Source organism: Gossypium raimondii, chromosome 5 (assembly GCF_025698545.1).
Source record: "Gossypium raimondii isolate GPD5lz chromosome 5, ASM2569854v1, whole genome shotgun sequence".
Lineage (NCBI taxonomy): Eukaryota > Viridiplantae > Streptophyta > Magnoliopsida > Malvales > Malvaceae > Gossypium > Gossypium raimondii.
This window is the reverse complement of record NC_068569.1, coordinates 55,878,593-55,892,256: the sequence shown is the minus strand read 5'-3', so window position 1 is coordinate 55,892,256 and position 13,664 is coordinate 55,878,593. Positions and strand designations below refer to the sequence as shown.

Genomic DNA, 13,664 nt, shown 5'->3' with positions numbered 1-13,664 from the left:
TTTAATAAAAAATACTAAATTACTCTCGGATTAAACCTTCACGATAATTTTACCTTTGAGTGGTTTTAGTGCGATGATATGCAAGATGACATATCATTGCACAAATCAATTTCTTTTAATAGAAATACGAAGTTTTATTTTGAAGTTATAACACTATGATTACATTTCATTATTACAAACATTTAATTAAATAATTAATTTAATAACTAAATTGAATAATTAAGTATCTAACTACTAAACTAACTAACTATAACTAATTTAGAGAATTCACACATTTTACTAATGTTTTTGAAAATAAATAAATGGTCGAATTGGTTAAACTATTGATTCTTAACTCGATTAGTTTTAACTGTTCAAAACAAATAAATTTTAAAAATTAAAAAAAACGTATTCAACCATCAGTTTAATTGGTATGTACAAATTTCATATCTTTCACAATCGAAACCTTCAACCAATGGACATGATTCATACAAAAGTAAATTTTACATAAAATAATATTAGAGTAAAATTAATTATTACAAACATAAATCCAAGATTTGGATATGGTGTCATCATTAAAAAGAAATTTGAAAGGGGGAAATTGAAAAAATAGACAAGAAATTTGGGGTCAAATTTGAAATTTTCTTTAAATACGACACGTAAACAAGCAAAATATCAAAGCAGCAGTGACACCCAAAAACGAAACTGACTTACCCAGTTAACAAAATCATCCCGAGATTCTCAGATTTTGGGGTTTAGGGTTTTAGCCTTTGAAATCTCGGCTTTATACGATTTCTAGGCTTCCCAAAACAAAATGTCAGACCTAGACAGGCAAATAGAGCAGCTAAAGAAGTGTGAGCCTTTGAAAGAATCCGAAGTGAAAGCTCTTTGCCTTAAAGCCATGGAAATCCTCGTTGAAGAAAGTAATGTTCAAAGAGTCGATGCCCCTGTTACTGTAAGTATATTCATTAAATGGGTTTTTGTTAATTTGTTATGATTATGTTTTGTTTCTGCCTATTAGGGGTTTGATTTATTGAAAGTAAAGAGTTTTTTTAGGTTAGTATGAATCCATTGATTCGTCAATGGGTTTTTAGCTTTTTTTTCTGTTATTTTTGTGTATTTGTATTTTGGGAACAAGAAATGTAATGGAAATGATTAGGGTTTTGAAGGTGAATTAATTGAAGAATTTAACAATGGTGGAAGGGTCTTTCAAATTTTGGTCAAATTTGGATTCTATATTGAATGGAACAGTGTTGCCGATCGCATTTCAGGTTCTAAACTTGATGCTATCTTTTCCTTTATTGTAACTTAGAGCTTGTAGGATGTGGTGCTCGATCAGTGTAAGTCCTAGGCATAAACGTTAGTGCATCTTTTCTGGTTGTTTCGAAAACTTGATCAGGGAATAAAGCTAACTCGAAATAGTTTATCGAAGCTTTGACGACATTTTTAATTTTGATGAATGCCTATGCGGTTCGGAATACTTACAATTCTTTGATGGTTTTTCCGTAGATATGCGGCGATATCCATGGGCAGTTCTATGATATGAAAGAGCTTTTTAAAGTAGGAGGCGATTGCCCTAAGACAAATTATTTGTTTCTCGGAGATTTTGTTGATAGAGGGTTTTACTCGGTGGAAACCTTTCTACTTCTGCTAGCTTTGAAGGTAATCTATATATATACATGTGTGTATTCGAAAGGTGCGTTGAAAGTTTCTTCTTTTGATAATTTGAGGATCATCAGGTGAGATATCCGGATCGCATAACACTCATTAGAGGGAACCATGAAAGTCGTCAAATCACACAGGTTAAACAATTTTATTTGGCTACTCTGTTGAATTATCGTGTTTTACGGAGTACTGAATCACTGTTGTATCTTATCAGGTATACGGATTCTATGATGAGTGCCTGCGTAAGTACGGCTCGGTGAATGTTTGGAGATATTGTACCGACATATTTGATTATTTAAGGTTTGCCCATTTCCATTATTAGAAAATATAATCAGCGGCATCTGTAGGTTGGAGGGCGAGTAATGTTTCCGATTGTCAAGGGCGAGTTTTAAGTACCGTATCTGATGATCTTTTATGTTGTCATCGATTATTGTATGTTAGTCTTTCAGCCCTTATCGAGAACAAAATTTTTAGCGTCCATGGTGGCCTCTCTCCTGTAATATCAACTTTGGATCAGGTCAAAGAAGTACTATCTTAAATTATTCATTTATTATCTGAAGCTTTATATGGGCGGTACTGATATGTTATTTCTTCCAGATTCGGATAATTGATCGGAAGCAAGAAGTACCTCATGATGGTGCCATGTGTGATCTGTTGTGGTCAGACCCAGAGGAGAATGTCGACGGTTGGGGTTTGAGTCCCCGTGGTGCAGGCTTCCTCTTTGGCGGCAGTGTTGTTACTTCGTTCAACCACGCAAACAATATTGACTATATATGCCGTGCGCATCAGTTGGTTATGGAAGGGTACAAATGGATGTTCAATAACCAGATAGTCACAGTCTGGTCCGCTCCCAATTACTGTTACAGGTAGATGACCAACTCGAGATCTTTTTCTCTTCCATTGTGCCATGGCTTAATGGTTGGTTCTTGCTCGTGTTACAGATGTGGTAACGTTGCTGCAATTCTTGAGCTGGATGAGAATCTTAACAAGCAATTCCGGGTTTTTGATGCAGCACCACAGGTTTGTACATAACATACTTCCAACCGACTGCCAAATGCAAAAATCACATGAAACAATAACTAATTCGATTTTTTGCATTAGAAATATGCTATAATCAGTAAAAGTATTATGGAGGCCCTTGTATTAGGAGTCGGATTGCATTTTGCTCCCTCTACTCAAAAAATGACAAATCAGTCCCTATGAGTAAATTGGTCTTTCTGTTAAAAATTTTATCCATTTCTACCATTAAAAATTGGTCTCTTTATGTCAACATGAGGTACACGTGGCACGCCACATGTCACTGTTTGGTTATTCAGTCAATCATGCTAGGTTTTAACAGTAGGAATAGATGACAATTAACTCTTTGATCTAATGTAGAGGGGTTAAATTGCCCATTTTTTAGTAGAGGGGGCAAAATGCAATCTGACATATAGTACAGGAGCCTCCATGGTATTTTTACCGTTACAATTTAATGTCTGAACCATATTTTCCTCCTACCGAGCAGCGTATCCTCAAAGTTCATCTCCCTAGCCATTCACTTTCATTTAAATAGGTTACATCATACAGTTTATCGGACTTACCCAATGTTTATTACCAAATGTAGGACTCAAGAGGCACTCCGGCCAAACGACCTGCACCCGATTACTTTCTATGAACCAGATGTGAAATCCTACCTTTAGTTGTCCGCTCCACTTAAATCGATCGAGAGGATATAGTCACTTTGTGCATACATTCTCCTACGATAGTAGAAAAAAATCAACGACAATGATGAACAGGAATTGTGATGAGATTGTTTCAAACGGCTTGCCGTTGTTTTTCGATTGATATGTGCTTTTTATTTTTTTCAATTGTTGGTATAGATGATTCTTAAACTAGAGATTGTATAGGAACAACACAGAGGCTGAATTGTCAAAACTACAATTCTTAAAAGGTCTAATTTTGGTTTTGGTCCCTTCACCATCCATAAACCCTCTTCAAACTCCTAAATTGGAGGATATTATGCGCATAAGTGTGTTCTACTTTTATAATTTAGTTTTATTGAACTGCTAACATGGAGGTTTTTTCTTTTCCTAACACACAAAATCTCTTAGGAAGATGAATGGGAACGGATGCTTTTTTTAATATTAAAAATTCCATTTATTATTAAGTGGAATATTGCAAATTTGAGCATTATAGGGGGATAAATTATAATTTGACCATTGCTCAATAGAATTTCTCAAGTTGGTTTTTGCAACTGATTTTTTTGGGGGAGGGGTTTACATTAATAATAAGAAAAATTTTAATTAAGAAAATGAGGTGCTTTGTAGATTATTTATGAGAATGGATCGTTTTAAACAGTAAAATTGATGTCATGTTGTCAAGCGATACTATTCCAAAAGTACATTTATCATTACTAAATGATTTTAATTAAAAAAAATATAATTTTTAACTGATGTCTTCATCCTATACAACAACACCGAAAAATTATTAAAATATAAAAATTTTAACAAATACAAAAAATTAAGTATGATATACTGATGTCACTTGATTAAATGGCGACATCGATTTAAAATTTGAAAAAAAAATTGTGTAATGTATTAAGGGAGGAGTTGTTGTGTCTGATTGATCACATCGATGGCAAAAGTCCAAGGCAATGCCGCCTTAACCAATCAGCCAAAGCAGCCCCTGCCCCAATACACAATCTATCTTTTTCTTCGTCCAATATTTAAAAATTGGTACCTTCCCCTCCTCTTGCACATATTTTCACAAGTTGGAGTTTTGGACATCTTCTTTTGTTTGTGATAATTTACTGTTCATATTTATTTTTAATGTTTAGATTTAGGGTTTAAGGTTATATTATATGTTTATAATTTATTTATTGGAGTTTTGGGCAACTTGTGTAATTGTTTGTTTGAAGTTTTTAGCTTTTTTAATTTTCATATTTGTAATTTATATATTAATTAATTAGGTTTATATTTTATTTATAGTGTTTTCGTTTGTAAGTCACTTACGAATCGATTGTGTAATGGAAGTTTTTGTTTTATTATTTTTATGTTTGTAATTTATATTTTAATAGATTAATTATGTTTATATATACATATTTAATAAAGATTTTTATATTTTAATATTTATTTGTGTAGAATAGGAATATTTAGTTGGAAACATTAGAATTAAGGTAATTTATTTTGTATTTATTTTATTTAGCTGGTGATTAATATTATTATGTAGATATTTTATTTAAAAATATGAAAAAATATATTTACTGAAAATAGATTAAGATAAAATTATTTACTTACTAAAATAGGTTGAGTTAAGAATTATTTACGAGAATGTTGCTATTATTTAGGGTTATTAATCTAAAAATACGAAAAAAATATTTACGGAAAAAGGTGGAAAAAATTATTTACTAGGATGTTTGGAAGAGTTATATTGTATGTGCTTATATATTGAAATGACTTCATTGATAAGAGCAATTGATCATACTGCTTTGATAATTAATGTTACTTGTTATTTATTTAAATAAGAATGTTATTTATTTAAATGAAAAAACTTAATTGATATTCATTGTTAATTCATAAAACTATATTTTAATTGGCATATTTAAGTAATATAATAATTGGTTATGGGCAAGGTGAGTATCGTGTCTTGAGAGTGTGTCCACGCTCCGAGCTATGAGCTGGACAATCATATTTTCCCATATTTGAATGTCGTGAGATTTGGAATGGCAACATTGATTATCACATTTGAGTTTTGGCTTAACTTAATATCGGCTTTGATCAAAAGGTGGCACCCGGAGACCCGTAAATTTTATTTGTCATGTAGGAGTGCATCATCACTTTAGAAAATGTTGCATTGCAACTTTGACTCCCAGTTGACAAAGTTGTGGTCACAGGTTCAAGTAAAATAACCGATGTTGTGTCGCTTTGCTATCAGTTGCTTGGACAATCACGGACTGATGGTGCTACTAAATTTAACACTTCAAAATTTTGATGGCTCAAGCAAAATTTCGAAACTTTACCAGATGATGCATCTGAGTCAGAGAAAATGCGCATTGCTCGGGCGTTTATATTGGAGCTGATAAGGGGTACTTATGCCGGACTCATTTAACAATAGAGTCCACTTGATGTACTTACCTCTGTTGATAGATTTTCAAGTTTTCAATGGATTCAGCAATATTAGTTAAGTTATATCGTTATTGAACTCGTTTATAAGACTAATAATAATGAGTCTATGCAAAATTTTAATCCCATTAATTTGTGCACGAAACATATACTCACTCATATTTCACTATTTGAGGATAAATAGGGGGCCTCTAGTATTACTGAGCTCTTAGGTTCCTATGAACATTATGTTGGGTCGAAGTTTACATCAAAGAATTGGTAGAAGAAAACACCTCATCATGGGATTTGCAGGTGGTCGCAACTTGTTTTCTGATAATAATGCACAATCCATCTTGCACTTGTTGATTCCTACAGTGCCTTCCAAGGTTGGCTACTCCACAATGAGTTGAGTGTTGGTCCCCATAGATAGTTTTGGTGATTTATTTGAAAAATCAAGACTCTACTTAAGGTGGAGACTTGGTCATGGTATTCTATCCATTGCGGCAAAGACTGTTAGTACTATAATGTCAAATGATCCTTCTTCTAAGAGATGTGGGAATGGATTAAATGATATTTTGCATGCTCTTAAGGTTTGTGCTTATGCTAGGGAGGTTCTTACATTAAGAGAGATACATCAATTGGCTTGAAAATGTAATGAGAATCATGGTCAGTCATGCTTACTCTAGCTTTATTGTTTTTCTTTGTCAAATATGGAATATGCGTAATGAGTTTGTGATGCAAGGAGAGACGACTCCTCCTAGAATGGCAAATACTTGCACAATTTCAACGACTACATGTGAAGTGGGCTCCCTCTACTAAACTCAATGTGGATGGTGCTTACTTTGTGGGCGTGGTGGCAAGGGATGTAGATGGCTTTGTTACTAGAGGCCTTGCTCATTCGATTCAAGTAGATTTTCCTACTAAACTAGTCGAGGTGAGGGCCTTCACCTTGGCTATAAAATTTGCTAGGTAGGGAGGCTACTCCAACATTATTTTTAATAACCATAACAACCTTTTCTGTGCAAAGTGGATACTCAGATTATTGGATGTAAACGCAATCTCGATTCTTAATCCTTTTCTGCGAACCAAGAAAGCGAAGTCTCAGTTGAGCAGGCCCCCTGAAGGTGGAGCAAGTAACATGACCACACCTTAGCTTGATGAAGATGGCGTGGTAAAAGTTGTAGCGGAAATAGGCTTCATCCTATGATTCTACTAAAATCAGCGAAAAACAAAGGCAAATGTAGTTCTAACATTCATTACCCAAGTAAATTCGAGCAATAAATGTTATATTTAACATTGAACATACATTTACGATTTCAACCACTTTTAAATAATGATTTCAAGGCCTTATTATACTTTTAACAACATAGTTAGACTATTAATAAAGATTAATCGTGTATAAAATTTGTTCCAAGTCTCGAGACCAAGACCTACATGTCTCGAGACATAGCCATGGCACTGGAGAAGTTTAGCTTTGAAGTTGCCCTGTCTTAAGATAAATGAGTATATGCCTCAAGACAAAGTCTTTTATGTCTCGAGACGTGACATTGTTGCTGTAGATTTTTATTTTTGAAGTTTCTACGGCTCTAGACACATTAAGCATTCTCGAGAATCCACACTTAAAACATTTCTAACCCACACTTAACGTGTCCAAAATCATCCAACCATATACCACAACTCACAAACCATAGAATACATTATATTCAACATCCAAACCATATTAAACACAAGTCTGAGATCAACTAAACACCCATTTTCTTATACAAATACTTCACCTATGTACATGCCATATATTTGGATCAAGATTTCATACTCTTTTCTAAGTCTTTGAGATGTAAAGAGATTGATCCTCGATAAAATCTCATTTCACGTCTTCACCTACACGTTAAAAATAATGCAGCAAATTTGTGAAAGCTTAGTAAGTACAACGAGAATTAAATTTACCTTTTCATAATTAAATGTAAAAAATACAAAAATATTATAATAAATAAGTTAAGAACTTAATAGCAATAGAATTTCTATGTTATACTACATTTATTATTCTTGGATTCATTATCATTTCAATCACTTATTAATCTTGTCACAATGTCGACTTAATAGAACATGCAAGATATGCAAAAGGAATACAGAGATGCACTAAAGTGCAATAATAGTACAAAATAATATCGGAGTGCAATGTCAGAACAGAATAGCACTGAAGTGCTTAATCAGAACAGAGTGGCATTGAAGTGCATTAACAAAACAAAGAGCACGTTAAATGCTTCCTAATGGCATGTCATCTATATTCTACCAGTTCATATTTTGTCTAGATATGCAAATATAACAAAATCAAATTCACATCTACATTTCATAATAGAATTATATACTTTTAAATTATTTTCAATTTAGTTCCCATCAACTCAAAACTCAATAATCACTCTCATAGCAATTCAATATGGTCTCACAAATCATTTAATAACATACATATCACTTCATATGTATGTATGTATGTATGTATGTATGTATGTATGTATGTATGTATGTATCTTCTTCTACTACAACTCTTTGGCTAGCTCTTTGTATTTGTCACCAATTTATTGACTTATCTTCTTCTTTTTTCTTCATTTTCATATCAAAATATACAATATTTATGTATCAAAATTATAATTAAATAACATATCTATGATCTTTAAACAAAACTAACATGAAATTCATAAAAAAAAACTTATCATACTTACCTTAATTTCTTATGATCAAACCCTAATTCTTATTTTCTCTCTCCTCCAAGACAATTATGGATGCACTTCTCATGAAACTAAAATAACTACTAAGCTTATTTCAGTAAATATTCATGAAGGAAATTGGAGGAGTTAAGCTTAGAAAGCTTGGAGATGGTGAAAAGGATGCATTTGTAATAAAAACAAAAGTTGTAAAGATGGAGAAAAGAGGGTGGCGTGACAATGGGAGAAAGATATCATTATCTTTTCTACACCATCCTAAAATAAAATCTATTAATTTAATAATTCAAAATAATAAATATTAAAATATTTCCACTAATTATAAATTTATACCAATTTAGTTCTTAATCATTACCATGTCATAATTATTTAAATTATAAATTTATTATTTAATCCCTCAACTTTCTCTACAATATCATTCATGAGTCATGCTCTCTTTTAGCAAAATTTCACCCCTAGTCCCTCAACTTTCTCTACACTTTATGCCAAGTGTCTACCCTTCCAAAGCTCGCCACCTCACCAATAACAAGGACCCCGTGTGTCGACCTATCATTATGTAGATTGGGAGAATTTTGTGAAACATGTGGCTTAAGATCCTAACATACGTGTAGGCAAGATCACGTGACTCAACTCTTAAGTACTAATAAAAGGACACCTGTCCAGGAAACATATATACACTCTTACTTATCACGAAAAGGGGACATATTCTCTCTCTTTAATCTCTCGACACAATGAACCTTGTGTGAACCTTCATCAACTCTAACCGTCTAAACTTTTTCTTTTTCCTACTCCTACTTTGTGTCAACATGTCTAAAAAGCATGTTTATAAAGGATTATACACTTGTAGGATCGAAATGGTTTCAGTTTAGGTCAATTTAAATCTTAAAAAATTTCAAATTATTTCAATTTGGTTTAGTTTCATGTCCAGACCAATTTTTATTTCAAGTCGTATTAGATTCAAGTTTTAAGTTCAACTTTTCAAATGAGATAATTTGGAGTTCGAATCACATCGAGTTTGAAATATTCCAAGTTTAAATTATTTTAAATTTAAACCATTTAGATGATTTCGGATTAAATGAATTTCAAGTTCAAGCCAACTAGAACTCGAATTGGACAAATTTGAATTAAAAATCTTTTATGATCAATTAGAATGGAGTAAAAATTAAATTAAATTAAATTAACAAGTCTAAATGATTGTTAATTGTCAATATATCAGATTTTCTTTAGGTTTTTACCTCTATTGGATTTCTCTCGTCGTTTTCTCACTCTGAATAAAATTGGCTGAAGAATTGTAATAAAAAACATGAAACATGATTTGATTCTCGAATGAAAATTACAAGACAAGTAACAGTTGTTCATAATCTCCAAACTCTGAATAAATAAATAAAAACCCTTCACAAATCAACCCATATAATTCAAAACACCACAAATGGGTAACACTTAATGACTGGCCGATGGATTAGTCAGCAATTCAAGTGATTTCTTTAAGTGCTCAACTGCCGTCGACACTTCATCAAATGCTAAGGCCCCAACCGCAAACCGAGCAGCCTTGTGTGCCTCAGCGATTTTCTCCGGTGGCGGTTGGTAATTGCTGTCGTATTGGTATTTCTCAGAAGTAGGTGGTGAAGGTTCAGCGATTTTCCCGTTTCTGCTACTTGAAGAGTATTGAGCGGTTGTTGATGGATAGCTTGTTGTCGGAGGAGCTGACTGGGGAGGATTGTAAGGAGTCTCGGAACCTTGATAGGATGATGGATAGTGAGACGGGGCTGACTGTGGAGGATTGTAAGGAGTCTCGGAACCTTGATAGGATGATGGATAGTGAGACGGGGCTGCAGGTAAACTACTCTCCGTGAAACTCGGATATGACTGGAAATTAGCAAATGAATAAGAGGCAGAAGATTCGTGGGGTGGGTAATTAACTGGCATATGCGGTGGCAAATCTTGTCGATAGGGTTGATAGAATGGTTGATGAAAATCTCGTTGGGGTTCGTGCTGGTGTGAGGAGGATAGATCATGAGTAGGGTAACCGTCAGAAGGAAATGAAGGAGGTGACGGTGAAATATTTGAAGAATGCTGACCATCAAACTTATCATGGAATTGAGATTGTGGTGGAATATAACGCTGGTTATTTACTTCATCATGGAACTGAGGTGATGTATTGGACATTTGTCTCGGACTGGTAACTGCAGGTTCGTGTTGTCCGAGATCCTACAAGGACAAGCATAGATCAAGATTATCGAGAATTTTGGGTATCTGTCAGTGACATTCAGTTCATACAACGACTAAAGCATTGTTCTGATTAGAGACATACATATGCAACACCAGATGTAGCTGATGGAATTGACAAATCTTCATCACCATTTGGAGGGCCAGGGATGGGCTTCCTTCCTTCTTTCAAAGCTTTCCTAATATCAGCAGCTTTCCAAACCGCATACTTCTGTTTCTGCTCAAGCTGCAGAAGAAAACCATAAAAGTCTCGAAACAGAGAAACACCACTAAAACGTTACAGTACAAGCGACCACCAGCATTACAAAAGAAGAGAACATTATAACAAGTAGAAACTCACATCAGGCTGAAGTTCACCGAACTGGTTAATAATCTCGAAGAAAATGCTGGCAGCGTAAAATGTCTTTGCCGTATTCCTGTACCAAGCTCCAAAGTTAATCTTATAACACTTATAGATACATCAAACTACTAAAGTACAAGGGTCAAAGGACTCAATTGAAGGAACTTTTCAAATTTAGAAGGTAATGCAATATACATTTAACAAAAACTGCAACCATGCCATTTAGCTCAGTAAATGAGCTGATTGCCACAGGTTCCTCGTACCTCCAATAAAGGTAAGCCTCAAAGGCATGGAGACAAAATACGATCTAATACACCGGCCATATATAATAAAGATTCACTTACAGGTCCGCTCGTCCAGCACGATCTTGTTTGTCTGCCTTTCCAAAGACATTCAATGCAAAGCCCTCTAGATGTAAATGATCTTCAGGTCCCAACTTCAGCGTTTTCTTATCCTGCAATGCATCAAATATCCTTGGATATCAAAATCCTCTAACAATAACGAGGAGAGATATATAGTTTACATAAATATATATATATTTTCCTCCTCCTGAAAGATAACATTGATTACAAATGAACAAAGAACCTTTAAACAATGTGAGGGCATTACAGGCAGCATAAACATGGCATAAAAGTCGATGCTGCAAAGTGGATTCCACCAATTGATTTTGCACATTAAGTTAAGCCACCAAGCAAATTTTAACTAGTGACTTGGAGCCTCAGTACTAGTGCATAATTTGGATTTAACTTATTACTTAAAGTTACCTAAACTATGACCCTGAGATTCCTAAACTATAAGCCCAAGTTTCCTAAACTACAAGCGTCGGTACTAGTGCATAGTTTGGATTCAACTTATTGCTTAGAGTTTCCTAAACTATGACCCTGGGATTCCTAAACTATGAGCCCAAGTTCCAAACTTCAAAATGTTCCAATGTATCAGGATCATAGCAATTAAGACCAATCTAGAACCAGGGCATTGTTCGGGGACATCTTGAACTATTAATCCAAATTCATATATATCATAAGATAACTAACTGTTAGGATAAACAACCCCATATCCATGATCAACAAAAAGCAATCAGTTCACAACAAAGAAATAAATATATTTTCCTCCTGAAAGATAACATTGATTACAAATGAAGAAAGAACCTTTAAACAATGTAAGGGCATTACAGGCAGCATAAACAGAGCATAAAAGTTGATGCTGCAAAGCGGATCCCAACAATTGATTTTGCACATTAAGATTAAGCCACCAGGCAAAATTTTAACTAGTGGCCTGGAGCATCAGTACTAGTGCAGTCTGGATTTAACTTGTAGTTTAAAGTTTCCTAAACCATGACCCTAAGATTCCTAAATTATGACCCCAAGTCCCAAGCTTCAAAACGTTCTAGCATATCAGTATGGTATCAATTAAGCCTTTTCATCAGTCTAGCCATCAGCTTAGGTGTTAAATGTCAACGCAGATCAGAAGTGGAGAATATTTAAAACATGTGAATCAAATTTTAAACACATGTATACATATTGTATGGAAATATTAAGAGAGGGAGAGAGCTTGGATCAATTGTTTAATTAACTTTTGTCTTCTACTGCTTTTTAACATGCCATATTCAAATTATCCATACGACAAGTACAAACATCTTTAAAATTTGATCACATGCTCCATATTATATTCCAATTCACATTTGACAGGAAAAGCCAGATCGTTATAGTACTATACTGTAAGGCCTCAACTAAAACCTTTTGAAGTTTGGGGCCAATTTCAAATCAGGGCATAGTTTGGGGCATCTTGTACAATTAACCCAAATTTATATATATCAAATGACAAAATGGTACAATAAACAATCACATAGTGATGATCAATACAAAGCAAACCGGTAATAGAAAGGAAATATATTTTCCTTCTTCTGAAAGATAACATAATTACAAATAAAGAAAGAACTTTTAGACAATGTGAGGGCATTACAGGCAGCATAAACATGGTATAAAAGTCGACCCTGCTAAGCAGATCCCCAACAATCGATTTCGCACATTAAGATTAAGCCACCAGATAATTTTTAACTAACAACCTGAAGCCTCAAAGGTACTAGTGCAAAACAGCAACTCTAAAAAAAAACACCAAAAATTAGACCCAATTGATTAAACAGTTCTATCATCAATCATAAAATCGCATCAATCAATCATAAACATCTGATTCAACATTATAGATCAAGTTTTGTCATAAAGTAAACTAGACCTAAATAATTAAACAATTCAAATCAAAATACTCATAATTTAAAACAAACCTTTTCAAGTTGCTTCATGAGAGAAACAAGAAGAGAATTGGTGGTTTTGGTTCTTTCATTCTGAGGTATCCTCAATCCTTTTTCCATTGCATATAAACGACCTTTAACCAAAAAAAACAATCAAAGCCTTAAAAAAACGATCTAATTAGCTTCCATAAAAAAAAAGATTAACAACAAAAAAGGATTTACAGTAATAAGCAACGAGAGGCTCATGTTTTTGAAGCTCATCGGCTCGTTGAAGGTACGGTAACAGTAGCTTCGCTGGCTCGTTATCGCTTGCCATTGCCTTCTTTTTTCTTTTTTTGTTAAAGAGAGAATCAAATAAGGAAGCAAGATGCGTTGAGAGAGAAATTTCAAGAAGTGAAAGAAACAAACCT

At 33.8% G+C, this 13,664-nt stretch overlaps 2 protein-coding genes across 2 annotated transcripts; one reads left to right on the top strand and one right to left on the bottom strand.

Moving 5' to 3' along the window:
• Positions 1 to 645: 645 nt before the first annotated feature.
• LOC105768497 (serine/threonine-protein phosphatase PP-X isozyme 2) lies at positions 646 to 3,596 on the top strand. The gene is made up of 8 exons (XM_012588436.2): positions 646 to 934; positions 1,489 to 1,641; positions 1,719 to 1,781; positions 1,859 to 1,944; positions 2,086 to 2,161; positions 2,242 to 2,510; positions 2,586 to 2,664; positions 3,248 to 3,596. Exons 1-8 carry the CDS (start codon positions 794 to 796, stop codon positions 3,296 to 3,298), a joined length of 918 nt encoding a protein of 305 aa, XP_012443890.1. The 5' UTR covers positions 646 to 793; the 3' UTR covers positions 3,299 to 3,596.
• Positions 3,597 to 9,729: 6,133 nt separating this feature from the next.
• LOC105768496 (protein HOMOLOG OF MAMMALIAN LYST-INTERACTING PROTEIN 5) lies at positions 9,730 to 13,636 on the bottom strand. The gene is made up of 6 exons (XM_012588435.2): positions 13,477 to 13,636; positions 13,288 to 13,388; positions 11,351 to 11,460; positions 11,007 to 11,082; positions 10,752 to 10,892; positions 9,730 to 10,648 (listed from the first exon to the last, which is right to left on the bottom strand). The coding sequence occupies exons 1-6, from the start codon at positions 13,568 to 13,570 to the stop codon at positions 9,881 to 9,883; spliced, it is 1,290 nt and encodes a 429-aa protein (XP_012443889.1). The 5' UTR covers positions 13,571 to 13,636; the 3' UTR covers positions 9,730 to 9,880.
• Positions 13,637 to 13,664: the final 28 nt, after the last annotated feature.

What these genes read in the sequence shown, in the direction of transcription:
- LOC105768497 (XM_012588436.2), top strand. Translation starts at nt 794, where the DNA reads ATGTCAGACCTAGACAGGCAAATAGAGCAGCTAAAGAAGTGTGAGCCT. An exon ending in GACATATTTGATTATTTAAG is followed by an intron (nt 1,945 to 2,085) that starts GTTTGCCCATTT and finishes ATTGTATGTTAG; the next exon opens with TCTTTCAGCCCTTATCGAGA. An exon ending in TTTTTGATGCAGCACCACAG is followed by an intron (nt 2,665 to 3,247) that starts GTTTGTACATAA and finishes TACCAAATGTAG; the next exon opens with GACTCAAGAGGCACTCCGGC.
- LOC105768496 (XM_012588435.2), bottom strand. Translation starts at nt 13,570, where the DNA reads ATGGCAAGCGATAACGAGCCAGCGAAGCTACTGTTACCGTACCTTCAA. An exon ending in GCCTCTCGTTGCTTATTACT is followed by an intron (nt 13,389 to 13,476) that starts GTAAATCCTTTT and finishes TTTTGGTTAAAG; the next exon opens with GTCGTTTATATGCAATGGAA. An exon ending in CTACATCTGGTGTTGCATAT is followed by an intron (nt 10,649 to 10,751) that starts GTATGTCTCTAA and finishes TTGTCCTTGTAG; the next exon opens with GATCTCGGACAACACGAACC.